Consider the following 11,608-nt stretch of genomic DNA (forward strand, 5'->3'; position numbering starts at 1 on the left):
GTCACCCGGCACCCCCCCCCCCAGTGTCACCCCCCCCCGTGTCACCCCCGGTATCCTCCTGGCACCCCCCTTGTGCCACCCCCCCGCTGTTACTCCCCCCCTGCCCCCCCCACCCGTGCCCCCCCCCTTCCTGTGCCCCCCCCGTGCCCCCCCCAGCCCGTTCCCCACCCTGTGCCCCCCCCAATTCCACCTCCGCCACCCCTCCCGTGTCCCCCCCCCGTGTCCCCCCAATACCCCAACCCCGTGCCCCCCCGGCCCTCCCCCAGCCCCCCAATGCCCCCCCCCACCCTGTCCCCCCCCGGTGCCCCCCCCACCTCCCCCCCCTCCCGTTTCGGTGCCTCCATCTCGGGCCGCTCGGCGCCGCGCGTCGCCATGGCAACGGGGGGGGGGAGGCGGGGGCGTTCCGGGGTGTGGGGGGGGCTGCCCGTGCGCGTGCCCGCGGGGGGGGGGGGGGCGGCGGGGGCGCGCATCTCCCTGCCTGCACGGCGCCCCCCCTCCCCCCCCCACCCCGCGCGTGCCCGTGGGCCCCGCGCCTCTGCTCCGGGCGTGGCCGCGTGCGCGTGCCCGCGCCCCCCCCCCCCGCCCACGCGCGTCCCCGCCCCTCGCGTGCCCCCGCCCCGGCCCCGCCCCCCCCCTCACCCCCCCCCCCCCCAGCTCAGCACCGGGGACAGCTCCGGGGCCGCGCGCACCTCGCACGGCCGGGCACGCGCACACGGGCACGCGCCCCCCGCCCGGGCACGCGCCCGCCCCGCGCGCCCCCCCCCCTCCCCTCGACCCCTCCCTGCCCCGGCGCTGCCCATCCCGGTGCCGGTGCCGCTCCCGGTCCCGTTCCCGGTCCCGGTCCCGTCTCTGCCCCCCCCCGGGGCAGCCAAGCGGCGAGCGGGGCTCGGGCCCGTCCGCAGCCGGTACCGGGGCTGCACCGGGAGCGCGGCCGCCATGGGCCGGGCCGGGCGCTGAGCCCCCCCCCCCCCCAGCACCCCCCTCCCACCGCCGCCACCGGCACCGCGGCGCCCCCCCCCATCCCCCCCCCCCCCCCCCCAAAAAAAAAAACCCTCCTCCCCCTCCCCCTCCCCCTCCCCTCCCGCCCACACCGGGGGGCTCCGGGGCGGGGCGGGCCCGGGCTGTGCCGGCAGCCGCCGGGGCCGCGGCTCGGGAGCCCCTTCGGGAGAGCGGCCGGGATCTACCGGGAGCGCCGGGAGCGCCGCCCCCCGGGCAGAGCTGCCCCCGCCCCGCCGCGCCCCGTCCCCGGAGCCGGAGCCGAGCCCCGGGGCCGCCTCGTCCTTTGTGTGCGGCGCGGCCGGGCCGGCACCGGGCACCGGGAGCCGGGCACCGGGCACCGGCACCGGGCACCGGGATCCGCCACCGGGCACCGGGCACCGGCACCGGGCACCGGGAGCCGCGAGCTGGGCACCGGGAGCCGCCCGGCGGCATCCGCAGCATCGAGCCCCGGCGGCGGCCCCGAGCCCCGGCGGCGGCCCCGGGAGCGGCGGCGGCGGCGGCGGCGGCGGCGGCGGCGGCAGCGGGGCCCTTGGCCCCCCCCGGTGTCCCCATGAAGGAGCCGGACGCCATCAAACTCTTCGTGGGGCAGATCCCGCGGCACCTGGAGGAGAAGGACCTGAAGCCCATCTTCGAGCAGTTCGGCAAGATCTACGAGCTCACCGTCATCAAGGACAAGTACACCGGCATGCACAAAGGTACGGCCCCCCCGGGACCCCCCGGGACCCACCGAGACCCCCCCGGGACCCCCCGGCACCGCCACCGCCACCGGGAGCCGCCGCCAGCCCCGGGCACGGCCCCTGCGCGCGGCCGCCGGCATCAGGCGGAGCCCCCCCCCCCCTTCACCCCCCCCCCGTCGGGCGTCGGGGGCAGCCCCGGGGGGGGGGGGGCAGGAACGGTCCGGGCACAGCCCCAGCTGCTGGGTACCCCCCCCATAACCTGGATACCCCCCCCATAATCTGGGTACCCCCCCCATAATTTGGGTACCCCCCCCAGCCAGCCCCATAGCCTGGGTGCCCCCCCATACCCAGCCCCACAACCCGGGGGCAGCCCCAGGCACTGGGTACCCCCCCCATAACCCGGGTACCCCCCCAAATCCAGCCCCACAACCCGGGGGCAGCCCCATACCCAGCCCCATAGCTCTGGGTGCCCCCCCCCGTACCCAGCCCCAGGCACCGCACACACCATCGGGGGGGGAGGGGGGGGCGAGGAGCGGCCGTACAGGAGGTGGGGGCGGCGGGGGGGGGGGGGGCTCGGGGTGCTGCGGGGGTGTCGGCTGCGGGGGGGGGGGCGGGGGGGGTGAGGGGAGCGGGGGTGGGGGCGTGCGATGGGTGTGGGGCGTGCGATGGTCGCATGTGGGGTGTGCAATGGGGGGGGGGAGCGTGGTGGTTGTATGGGGTGTGATGGGTGGGGGGGGGCGCGATGAGTGTGTAACGGGTGTGGGGGGGGTGCGATGAGTGTGTAACGGGCAGGCGGGTGTGCAACGGGCGTGCAATGGGTGGAAATGGGGCGTGCGATGGGTGTATGGGGTGTGATGGGTGTGGGGGGTGTGCAATGGGTGTGGGGGGGGCACGCAGCGGTTGTGTACGGGGTGTGATGGGTGTGCAGTGGGGGTGCAGTGGGGGTGCGGCGGTTGTTTATGGGCTGTGATGGGGGTGTGGGTGTGCGGTGGTTGTGTACAGGGTGTGATGTGTGTGGGGGGGGCGTGCAATGGCCGTGTGTAGGGTGTGCGGTGGTTGTGTACGGCTGTGATGGGTGTGGGGGTGTGCAACGGGTGTGTGGGCGTGCGATGGTTGCGTACGGGTGTGATGGGTGTGCAGCGGGTGTGCAGCGGGTGTGCAAGGTGCCCAATGGGTGTGCAATGGGTGTGTGGGTGTGCAGTGGCTGTGTACGGGGTGTGATGGGTGCCCAGTGGGTGTGCAATGGGTGTGCAATGGGTGTAGGGGTGCGGGTGTAGGGGTGCGGGTGTAGGGGTGCGGGTGTAGGGGTGCGGGGGGTGCCCGGTGCCGTGGGCCCCGCGGCGTCTCCCAGGCCCTGGGGCTGGGCCGGGCCGGGCCTGAGGCTGTGGGGGGGGGGGGACACAGACACAGGGGGACACCCCCGAGGGGTCCCAGCCCCGGAGCACGGCCCGGGGGGGGTTTGTGTGTGTGTGGGGGGGGGGGGGCAGGACGGGGCCGTGCCCCCCAGCGCCCGCTGTGCCCCCAGGATGCGCCTTCCTCACCTACTGCGCCCGCGAGTCGGCCCTGAAGGCGCAGAGCGCCCTGCACGAGCAGAAAACGCTCCCGGGGGTGAGTCCTGGGGGGGGGGCACCCCCCCCACCCCCTGCATCACACGGCCCCCCCCCCCCCCCCCCCACCCCACACATACACCAGGGAGGAGCCTGGGGACCCCCGGTGCCTTCACCCCCCCCCCAACGTCCTCACCCCAAAATAGGGGCCCTGAGGGGGGTGGGGGGGGGTGTCCCCGTGTGCCCCCCCCCTCCCAACATCTGCCCCCGGGGGGGGGCGAACCCCCCCGAGAGGGGCCCGGCGCTAACGAGGCCCCGGCGCTAACGAAGCGCTGCCAGGCGGGCTAACAAAGCCACCGGGGGGGGTGGGGGGGGGGGGGGGGGGCTGCCTTTATTTGTAGCTCCGAGCATTTTGGGTGCCCCCCCCCATGAATTTTGGCCTGGGATCCCCCCAACCGCGAGGATGCTGGGGGGGGGGGGGTTGGGGGTCCCCGTCACGGGGGGGGGGGCCCAGCCTGGTGGCCCCCCCTCGCTGTCCCCAGGGAGCTTTGGCTTCGCTGGGGATAATCCGGGGGATTGGGGGCCGTAAATCCCCGCGGGGGGGGGATTATTTTGTCGGGGGGGGGGGGGAATTAGGGGGGGCACCGCCCCAGCAACCGCCCCCAGCAGGGATGGTACCGGGGAGGGGGGCAGGAGGCAGGGAGGGGGGGCCCCGAGCTGTGCCATGGGGGGGGGGGGTTGGATTTTTTTTTTGGGGAGGGGGTCTGATGGGGTCCCGGAGCCCAATGCCCCCCCTCCCCTGATCCCCCCAGGGCTGATCCCGGGATTAGCAGGGGATTAGCGCCCCCCCCACCCCCCCGGGGGGGGCATTTCCAGCACCATCTGGGGCCGGGGGGGGGGGGGGGGGCACAACCTTCGCTTTCTGCTTGGAAAAAACGGGGGGGGGGGCGAGGGGTGAGCCGGGGCTGAGCCCCCCCCGCAGCCCCTCCCCCATCCCGGGGGGGGGTTCTGCGCCCCCCCCCGCCCCCCCCCGCCCCGTCATTGTTTATGGCGGCGCTGCTGATGTCAGCGCGTTGCCGGGCAACGGGACGGGGAAATTGGGGATGAGGAGGCGGTTGCCATGGAGCGCGGCCGTTGCCATGGTTACCGCGCATCTGTGCCCTCCCCCCATCCCCCCCCCCCCCGGGGGGTTACCGGGGGGGGGGGGGGGGGGCCGTTACGGGTGGGGGGGTGTGGGGGGGGCGGGGGCGCATCCCCGGGGTCCCCCCCGCGGTTGCCCGGTAACGGGACGCGGTGACGTGGCGTTGCCATGGCGACGGGAGCATCTGGGGGGGGGCGGGAGGGATGGGGGGATGGGGGGGGTCGGGGTTCTGTGGGGGGGGGGTCCGAGGGGGGGGCTGTGCCCCCATCCCGCGCTGTCGCCCCCAGATGAACCGGCCCATCCAGGTGAAGCCGGCCGACAGTGAGAGCCGAGGAGGTGCGGACACCCCCCTGAGACCCCCCCTGGACCCCTTTGGGAACCCCCCGGGGACCCCATCCCTGGGGGTCTCATCCCGCCCCATCCCTTGCCCCCATTCCCGGGGGTCCTGTCCCATCCTGTGCCTCCACCCCCATCCCAGGGGGTCACATCTGTGTCCCGTCCCCCCCCAGTCCCCTTCCCGGGGGTCCTGTCCTATCCTGTGCCCCCACCTGCATTCTGGGGGTCCCCATCCTGTCCCCCCCCCGGGTCCCCATCCTGGGGGTCCCATCCTGTCCCATCCCATGCCCCACCCCCATCCCAGGGTCCCATCCTGGGGGTCCCATCCTGGGGGTCCCTTCCTGTGCCCCCACCTCTACCCAAGGGGCCCCATCCCAGGGTCCCACCCCAGAGGTCCCATCCCAGGGTCCCACCCCAGAGGTCCCACCCCGGGGGTCCCACCCCAGAGGTCCCACCCCAGAGGTCCCATCCCGGGGGTCCCACCCCATCCCACCCCGTCCCATCCCACCCCCGGGGGGGTCGCGCCCCCCCCCCCACGGCCGCGCTGTGCCCGCAGAGGACCGCAAGCTGTTCGTGGGGATGCTCAGCAAGCAGCAGGCGGACGAGGACGTGCGCAAGATGTTCGAGCCCTTCGGCACCATCGACGAGTGCACGGTGCTGCGCGGCCCCGACGGCACCAGCAAAGGTGGGGGGGGCTCCGTGGGGCCGGGGGGGCGCCGGGGGGGGCGCTGACCCCGCTGACCCCGCCGCCCCCAGGCTGCGCCTTCGTCAAGTTCCAGAGCCACGCCGAGGCCCAGGCCGCCATCGCCGCCCTGCACGGGAGCCGCACGCTGCCGGTGAGACGCCCCCGGCCCCCCCGTGCCCCCCCTGCCACTGCCCCCCCACCGGCACCGTCCTCATGGCCACCGTCGTCCCCAACCCGCAGCATCCCCATTGTGCCCACTGCCCCCACCAGCCCCACAGCACCACGTCCCCATCCTGTCCCCATCCCAATCTCATCCCATCCCCGTCCCATCCTAAATCTCATCCCGATGCCATCCCAGTCCCAGCCCCATCCCAGTCCCCATCCCAATCTTTGTCCCCTTCCCATCCCAATCCCAGCCCATCCCCACCACCATCCCCTCCCCATGCAATCCCCACCTTTATTCCCATCCCATCCCATCCCATCCCATCCCATCCCATCCCATCCCATCCCATCCCATCCCTTCCCATCCCATCCCATCCCATCCCAATCTTCATCCCGTTCCCATCCCATCCCCTCCTAAATCCCATCCCATTCCCATCCTATCCCCATCCTCATCCTAAATCCCTACTCCATCCCAGCCCATTCCATCCCATCCTAAATCCCATCCCCATCCTGTTCCCATCCTATCCCTGTCCCCCTCCCATCCCCATCCTACCCCACCCCGTCCCATTCCCATTTTGTTCCCATCCCATCCCCATCCCCATCCCACTCTCCCCACCCCGTCCATGCCCGGTGACGCGGGGCCGTGCCCCCCCTGCCCCCCCCCCCCAGGGCGCCTCGTCCAGCCTGGTGGTGAAGTTCGCGGACACGGAGAAGGAGCGGGGGCTGCGGCGCATGCAGCAGGTGGCCAGCCAGCTGGGCATGTTCAGCCCCATCGCCCTCCAGTTCGGCGCCTACAGCGCATACACGCAGGCGGTAGGGGGGGCACGGGGGGCACCGGGGGGGTACGGGGGGGGGTGGACCCCATGTTGGGTGAGGGGTGGCCCCAGGGACTGCGGGGGGGTAGGGGGAGACGGACCCCTGAAGGACCCCGAGGTCCAGGGTGGGGAAGTGGGGGGGGGTCATGGGGACACAGGGGGGTCATGGGGATGGAGGGGTCATGGAGATGGGGGGGGTCATGGGGACGTGGTGGGGACAGGAGGTGGTGGAGCTCAAAATCCAAGGTGGCATCACTGGGGGGTGGGCACGGGGAGATGATCGGCCTCAGCATCCTGGGGGGGTGCACGAGGGAAAAGATGGGGACCCCCATGGGACACGGGGGGGGACACGAGGGAGATGGGGGGGGGGCACGAGGCACATGGGGACCCTGGGGTGACACAGAGGGGATGAGGACCCCCATGGAGGGCCCGGGATGGGGACCCCGGGGTGCTGGGCTCCGGGGTGACAGCCACCGGGGGGGGGGGTCCCGCTGCCCCGGGGGGGTGCCGGGGGCCGGTGCCCGGTGCCAGGCGCTGTCCCCGCAGCTGATGCAGCAGCAGGCGGCCCTGGTGGCCGCGCACTCGGCCTACCTCAGCCCCATGGCCACCATGGCCGTCCAGATGCAGCACATGGGCACCGTCACCCCCAACGGGCTCATCGCCACCCCCCTGCCCCCCTCCTCAGGTCGGTGCCGCGGGGGGGACGGGGACGGGGACACGGGGCGGGAGGGGGCTGGGGGGGGGACACCAGGGGTGGGGGGGGGCACTGGGAAATGGGTGGGGGGCAGCAGGAGCAGAGATGGGGACACGAGGGATGGTGATGGGGAGGTCGGGGGGGCACCAGAGGAGGTGGTGCCAGGGATGGGGACATGGGGTGGGGGGCGCGGGGGGACCTTGGGGACGTGGACCCCGTGTGGGGGGGGGACATGGAGGTGGCACCAGACCCGGAGCCACCAACCTCACAGATATTGGGGCCGGGGAGGAGGGTGCAGAGGGATGGGACTGCTGGGGGTGGCCGTGTCCCCGGGGCGCGGTGACGAGGGGCAGGGTGCGAGGTGCCCCCCCCCCGGGCCGGGGGGGTGACGGGGGTGTCCCCGCAGGAACCAGCACGCCGCCGGCCATGGCCGCCACCCCGGTGCCCGCCATCGCGGCCCCGCTGAGCGTCAACGGCTACAGCCCGGTGCCGGCACAGCCCGCGGGGCCGCCCGCCCCCGAGGCCGTCTACGCCGGGGGGGTCCCCCCGTTCCCAGGTGCCCGCCGCCGCCCCCCCCTGCCCGCCCCCCTGCTGCCCCCCGCCGCCCCTAACAGCCCCCGCTTTGCCCCCAGCCCAGAGCCCCGCCGCCCCCGGGGACCCCCTGCAGCAAGCCTACGCCGGCATGCAGCACTACACAGGTCGGGGGGGCTGGGGGGGGCGCTGGGGGGTACTGGGGGGGTACTGGGTACACTGGGTGGGCACTGGATGGTGTTAGGTGGGTACTGGGGGGTACTGGGAGGGTGCTGGGAGGTACTGGAGGGCTGTTGGGGAGCACTGGGGGGCATTGCGGCCACTGGGGGGGCACCAGGGGGGCATTTAAGAGCCCTGGGTGCAGCTGGGGGGTGGGGGGGTGTATAGATTTAGGGGGGGGGCACTGTGAGGACACTAGGGGTGGGGGGGAGGCACTGCATTGCTTTTGGGGGGGGGCACCTGGATGGTTCTGTGGGTGGGGAGGGGGAACCACCACCAGGCACTGGGGGGCACTGGGCTGGGGGGGGTGTGGGGGGGGGACGTGCTGACCCCCTGTCGCCCACGCAGCCGCCTACCCCGCAGCCTACGGGCTGGTGAGCCCGGCCTTCGCCCCCCCGGGGCCCCTGCTGGCCCCCCCGCCCCCCCCGCAGCAGCAGCAGCGCGAAGGTGAGAGCACCCCGGGACCCCCGGACCCCCCCCCTTCAAAGGGCGCTGGGCTCGGGGTGCCCAGTGGGGGGCGGGGGGGGGGGGTTGGGGTCACCCCAAGGGCGGTGGGGGTGGGTTTTTTTTTGGTGGGGGGCACGGGGGGGCGCAGGGTTCCGGGTGCCCGCTGTGATGCCGCTCCCTCCGCAGGCCCCGAGGGCTGTAACATCTTCATCTACCACCTGCCCCAGGAGTTCGCCGACACCGAGATCCTGCAGATGTTCCTGCCCTTCGGCAACGTCATCTCCGCCAAGGTCTTCGTCGACCGCGCCACCAACCAGAGCAAGTGCTTCGGTAGGGACGGGGGGCACGGGGACACCGGGGGGGACACAGGGACACCAGGGACATGGAGATACTGGGGACATGGGGACACTGGGGTCAGTGGGGACACCAGGAACACGGGGACACCAGGGACATGGGGGGCACGGGGACACCAGGGACATGGGGGGCACGGGGACACTAGGGACATGGGGACACTGGGGACATTGAGGAGGACATGGGGACACCATGACTGGGGGCTCCCCATGCCCAGGGACCTGGGGCTGTCACAGGTGGGGACACCTTGGCCTGGTCGCAGGGCTGTGGGGGGGCTGTGGGGGGGTCACAGCCTGCCCAGGGCACGGGGCCGTCCCGGCTGGAGCGCTCCCAGCCAGCACACACAGGGGACAGGGACAGCACGGGGGGGTGCGGGACATCCCCTGGGGAAGCCACCGTGGGGCAGGGGCAGCCGCGGCCGCCCTGTCCCCAGCGCCTCCCCTGCCCCCCCCCAGGCTTCGTGAGCTTTGACAACCCGGCCAGCGCGCAGGCGGCCATCCAGGCCATGAACGGCTTCCAGATCGGGATGAAGCGCCTCAAGGTGCAGCTCAAGCGGCCGAAGGACGCCAACCGGCCCTACTGAGCCCGGTGAGCCCCCCCAGGACCCCCCCGCAAACCCCACAACTCGTTGGGGGTGTGGGGGTCCCACCTGCTCCCCCCCCCCCCCAGCACTGCTTAATGCCCCCCCCCCGCCCATCTCCCCTCTCGCCAGGTCTGGAGGTGCCGGAGCAGCACCCTTGGGTGCCCCCCCCCAGTTGCAGAGCGGCCCCCCCCGGGACACCCCAGTGGTGCCCGTGGGGGGCTCAGTCCTGCTGGCGGGAGGGGGGGGGGGGCACACACAGACCCCCCCCACATGCTCAGGAAGGATGGACACCCCCTCCTCCCCCCCTGGACCAATCTGGACACCCCCAGCACCCCATGTCCCGTCAGCCTGGGGGGGAGGGGGGATGGGATGGGACCCCCCCTCCCCATCACCCCCGCTGCCCCCCAGGGGGGAACCCCCTGCTTGGAGCTTTTTTCTCACCAAACAGGACCAAAACCAGCTCCAGGTGGGGGGGGCCGCCATGGGGTCGGGGGGAGGGGGAACGACACCGGGGGCTGGGCCTGGCACGCCCCCTCCCCCCCCTTCTCCCTCCCCCAAGACCCCAGGGTGAGTGGGACCCCCCCCAACACACACACACTGCCACCCCCACCCCCTCCCTGCTCTGCCCCAGCCCCAACCTGCCTCAATCCCCCCCCCACGGGCACTGGGGTCTGCCCCCCCCCGGCCTCCCCCCCCCCCCCAACGGCCACGGCCAAGGAGCAGCCGAGCCTGGGACGCGCCAAAACTGCACCAAAAGTCGGGGTCTGGCAAACTGGGGTGCGGCAGCATCAGGATGTGCCGGAACTGGGATGTACTGGAACGAACTGGGATGTGCCGGAACAAACTGGGATGTGCTGAAACTGCACCAAAAGTCAGGATGCAGCAAGACCAGGATGCAGCAGCATCGGGATGCGCAGCAATTGGGATGTGCTGGAACAAACTGGGATGTGCTGAGACTGGGATGCGCCAAAACTGGGATGTGCTGGAACAAACTGGGCTGTGCTGGGACAAACTGGGCTGTGCTGCAATGGGGATATGCCTGGCCTCGCACGCAGGCGCTGCCCCAGGGACTCGCCGCCGGGCACTGGGAGCCGTGCGCACCCCGGGGCGCCCAAACCCGGGAGGGCCCCGGAGCAGCGCGGCCACGGAGCCCCTGCGGCCACCGGCGTCGAACGACGGGGACATGGCCGCAACCGCCACATGGGGCCAAATTTGGGGCCGATTTGGCCCAAACGGCGGTGCTGCCCGGTGCTGCTGCCCGGTGCCGGTGCCCGGTGCCACATGCCCCCCTCCCCAGCCAAACCCGGGGGGAGGGGGGTGCAGCCATGCCCTGGTTCCCCCCCCCTCCCCGCTGCCCCCCTGTACATAACTCCGTTGGCCGGGGGCGCGGCCGCTCCTCTCTTTGTCTCTGTCCCCCCCTTTTCGGGGGTTTGGTACCTGCTGAGTCGGTTTAGAGGGTGGGGGGTGGGGGGCGCGGGGCCGGTAGCGCGGGGGGCACAGACCCCGGGGAGTTGATGTCTGCGGTGGAGACACCGGCGCTTAACTTATTTGCTATTTATTGCGGTTACTTTGGATAATTTAATTATTTTTTTCTTTTTTTTTTTTTCCTCCTTTTATTTTTTTCTGTCTAAATAAAAGTTACAAAAAAAAACAAAAACAAAAAAACCCTGACCCTCGATGGCTCTGAAGCGTCCCTGCCCGGGGAGGGGTCGGGAGGGACCCCGGGGATTTGGGGTTGGTTCCCCCCCCCCAGCCCCCTCCCAGCCCCGCGCCTGCCGCGGTGAAGGAAATGGCCACGGTTCCCAGCAGCTTCATCAATAAATCAATTTATTTAAAAGAATATGTTACAATTAATTACACTAAGTGACTTTACCAAACAACCGGAGTGGTTAGCGCTAGAGAACGAGGAACGAAACACCGGGAGCAGACCGGGAGGGGGGAGGCTTTTTTTTTTATTTTTTAAATTCCTCCTTTTTGCAGGTTTTTTTTAATTTTTTTATTGTCGTTTATTTCCTTCACATTTCTGAATCACGAATAAAAAATACAAGATACCGTAGTGAAAACACCGTTAGAGTTCTCTCGAATAAATTAAAGATGTGTGCGTGGCAGCGCGGGGGGGGCAGCCGGGGGCGCGCTGGGTGGGGGGGGCCGAGCCCCCCGATTATTGCTGAGCCCGGGGGGGGCCCGGCTCCGTGTGATTAAAGCCGCGGCGCTTCCTGACCTACTTAGCCGGGCACGGAGCGGCGCTTTCGGTTTCCTTAAGGAAAAAAAGAAAAAAAGAAAAAAACAACAAAAACCCCAAACGCAGCGACCTGAAACGCAACAAGCGCTGTTTGCGTCGCAGAGCCTGGGCCAACGGGTTGGGAGCTCCAGGCCCCCCTCCCTCTGAAATTAAGGACTGAAAATGGTGGCAAACCCCCC

The 11,608-nt window shown here is 71.5% G+C and overlaps 1 protein-coding gene across 1 annotated transcript; it reads left to right on the forward strand.

Moving 5' to 3' along the window:
- Window positions 1–1,540: 1,540 nt before the first annotated feature.
- CELF3 (CUGBP Elav-like family member 3) lies at window positions 1,541–9,523 on the forward strand. The gene is made up of 13 exons (XM_032204634.1): window positions 1,541–1,694; window positions 3,202–3,284; window positions 4,652–4,700; window positions 5,257–5,385; window positions 5,457–5,536; window positions 6,217–6,360; window positions 6,909–7,047; window positions 7,463–7,612; window positions 7,689–7,754; window positions 8,155–8,253; window positions 8,440–8,583; window positions 9,060–9,192; window positions 9,317–9,523. The coding sequence occupies exons 1-12, from the start codon at window positions 1,550–1,552 to the stop codon at window positions 9,185–9,187; spliced, it is 1,356 nt and encodes a 451-aa protein (XP_032060525.1). The 5' UTR covers window positions 1,541–1,549; the 3' UTR covers window positions 9,188–9,192; window positions 9,317–9,523.
- The last annotated feature ends 2,085 nt before the right edge of the window (window positions 9,524–11,608 follow it).

The sequence above is a fragment of the Aythya fuligula genome, chromosome 28 (genome assembly GCF_009819795.1).
Source record: "Aythya fuligula isolate bAytFul2 chromosome 28, bAytFul2.pri, whole genome shotgun sequence".
In the NCBI taxonomy this organism is placed as follows: Eukaryota; Metazoa; Chordata; class Aves; order Anseriformes; family Anatidae; genus Aythya; species Aythya fuligula.

Excerpts from the sequence above, each read along its gene's own strand:
- CELF3 (XM_032204634.1), top strand. The coding sequence starts at position 1,550 with ATGAAGGAGCCGGACGCCATCAAACTCTTCGTGGGGCAGATCCCGCGG. Across the intron at positions 5,537-6,216 it reads ACGGGAGCCGCACGCTGCCG|GGCGCCTCGTCCAGCCTGGT; the intron begins GTGAGACGCCCC and ends CCCCCCCCCCAG. Across the intron at positions 7,048-7,462 it reads CCCCCTGCCCCCCTCCTCAG|GAACCAGCACGCCGCCGGCC; the intron begins GTCGGTGCCGCG and ends GTGTCCCCGCAG.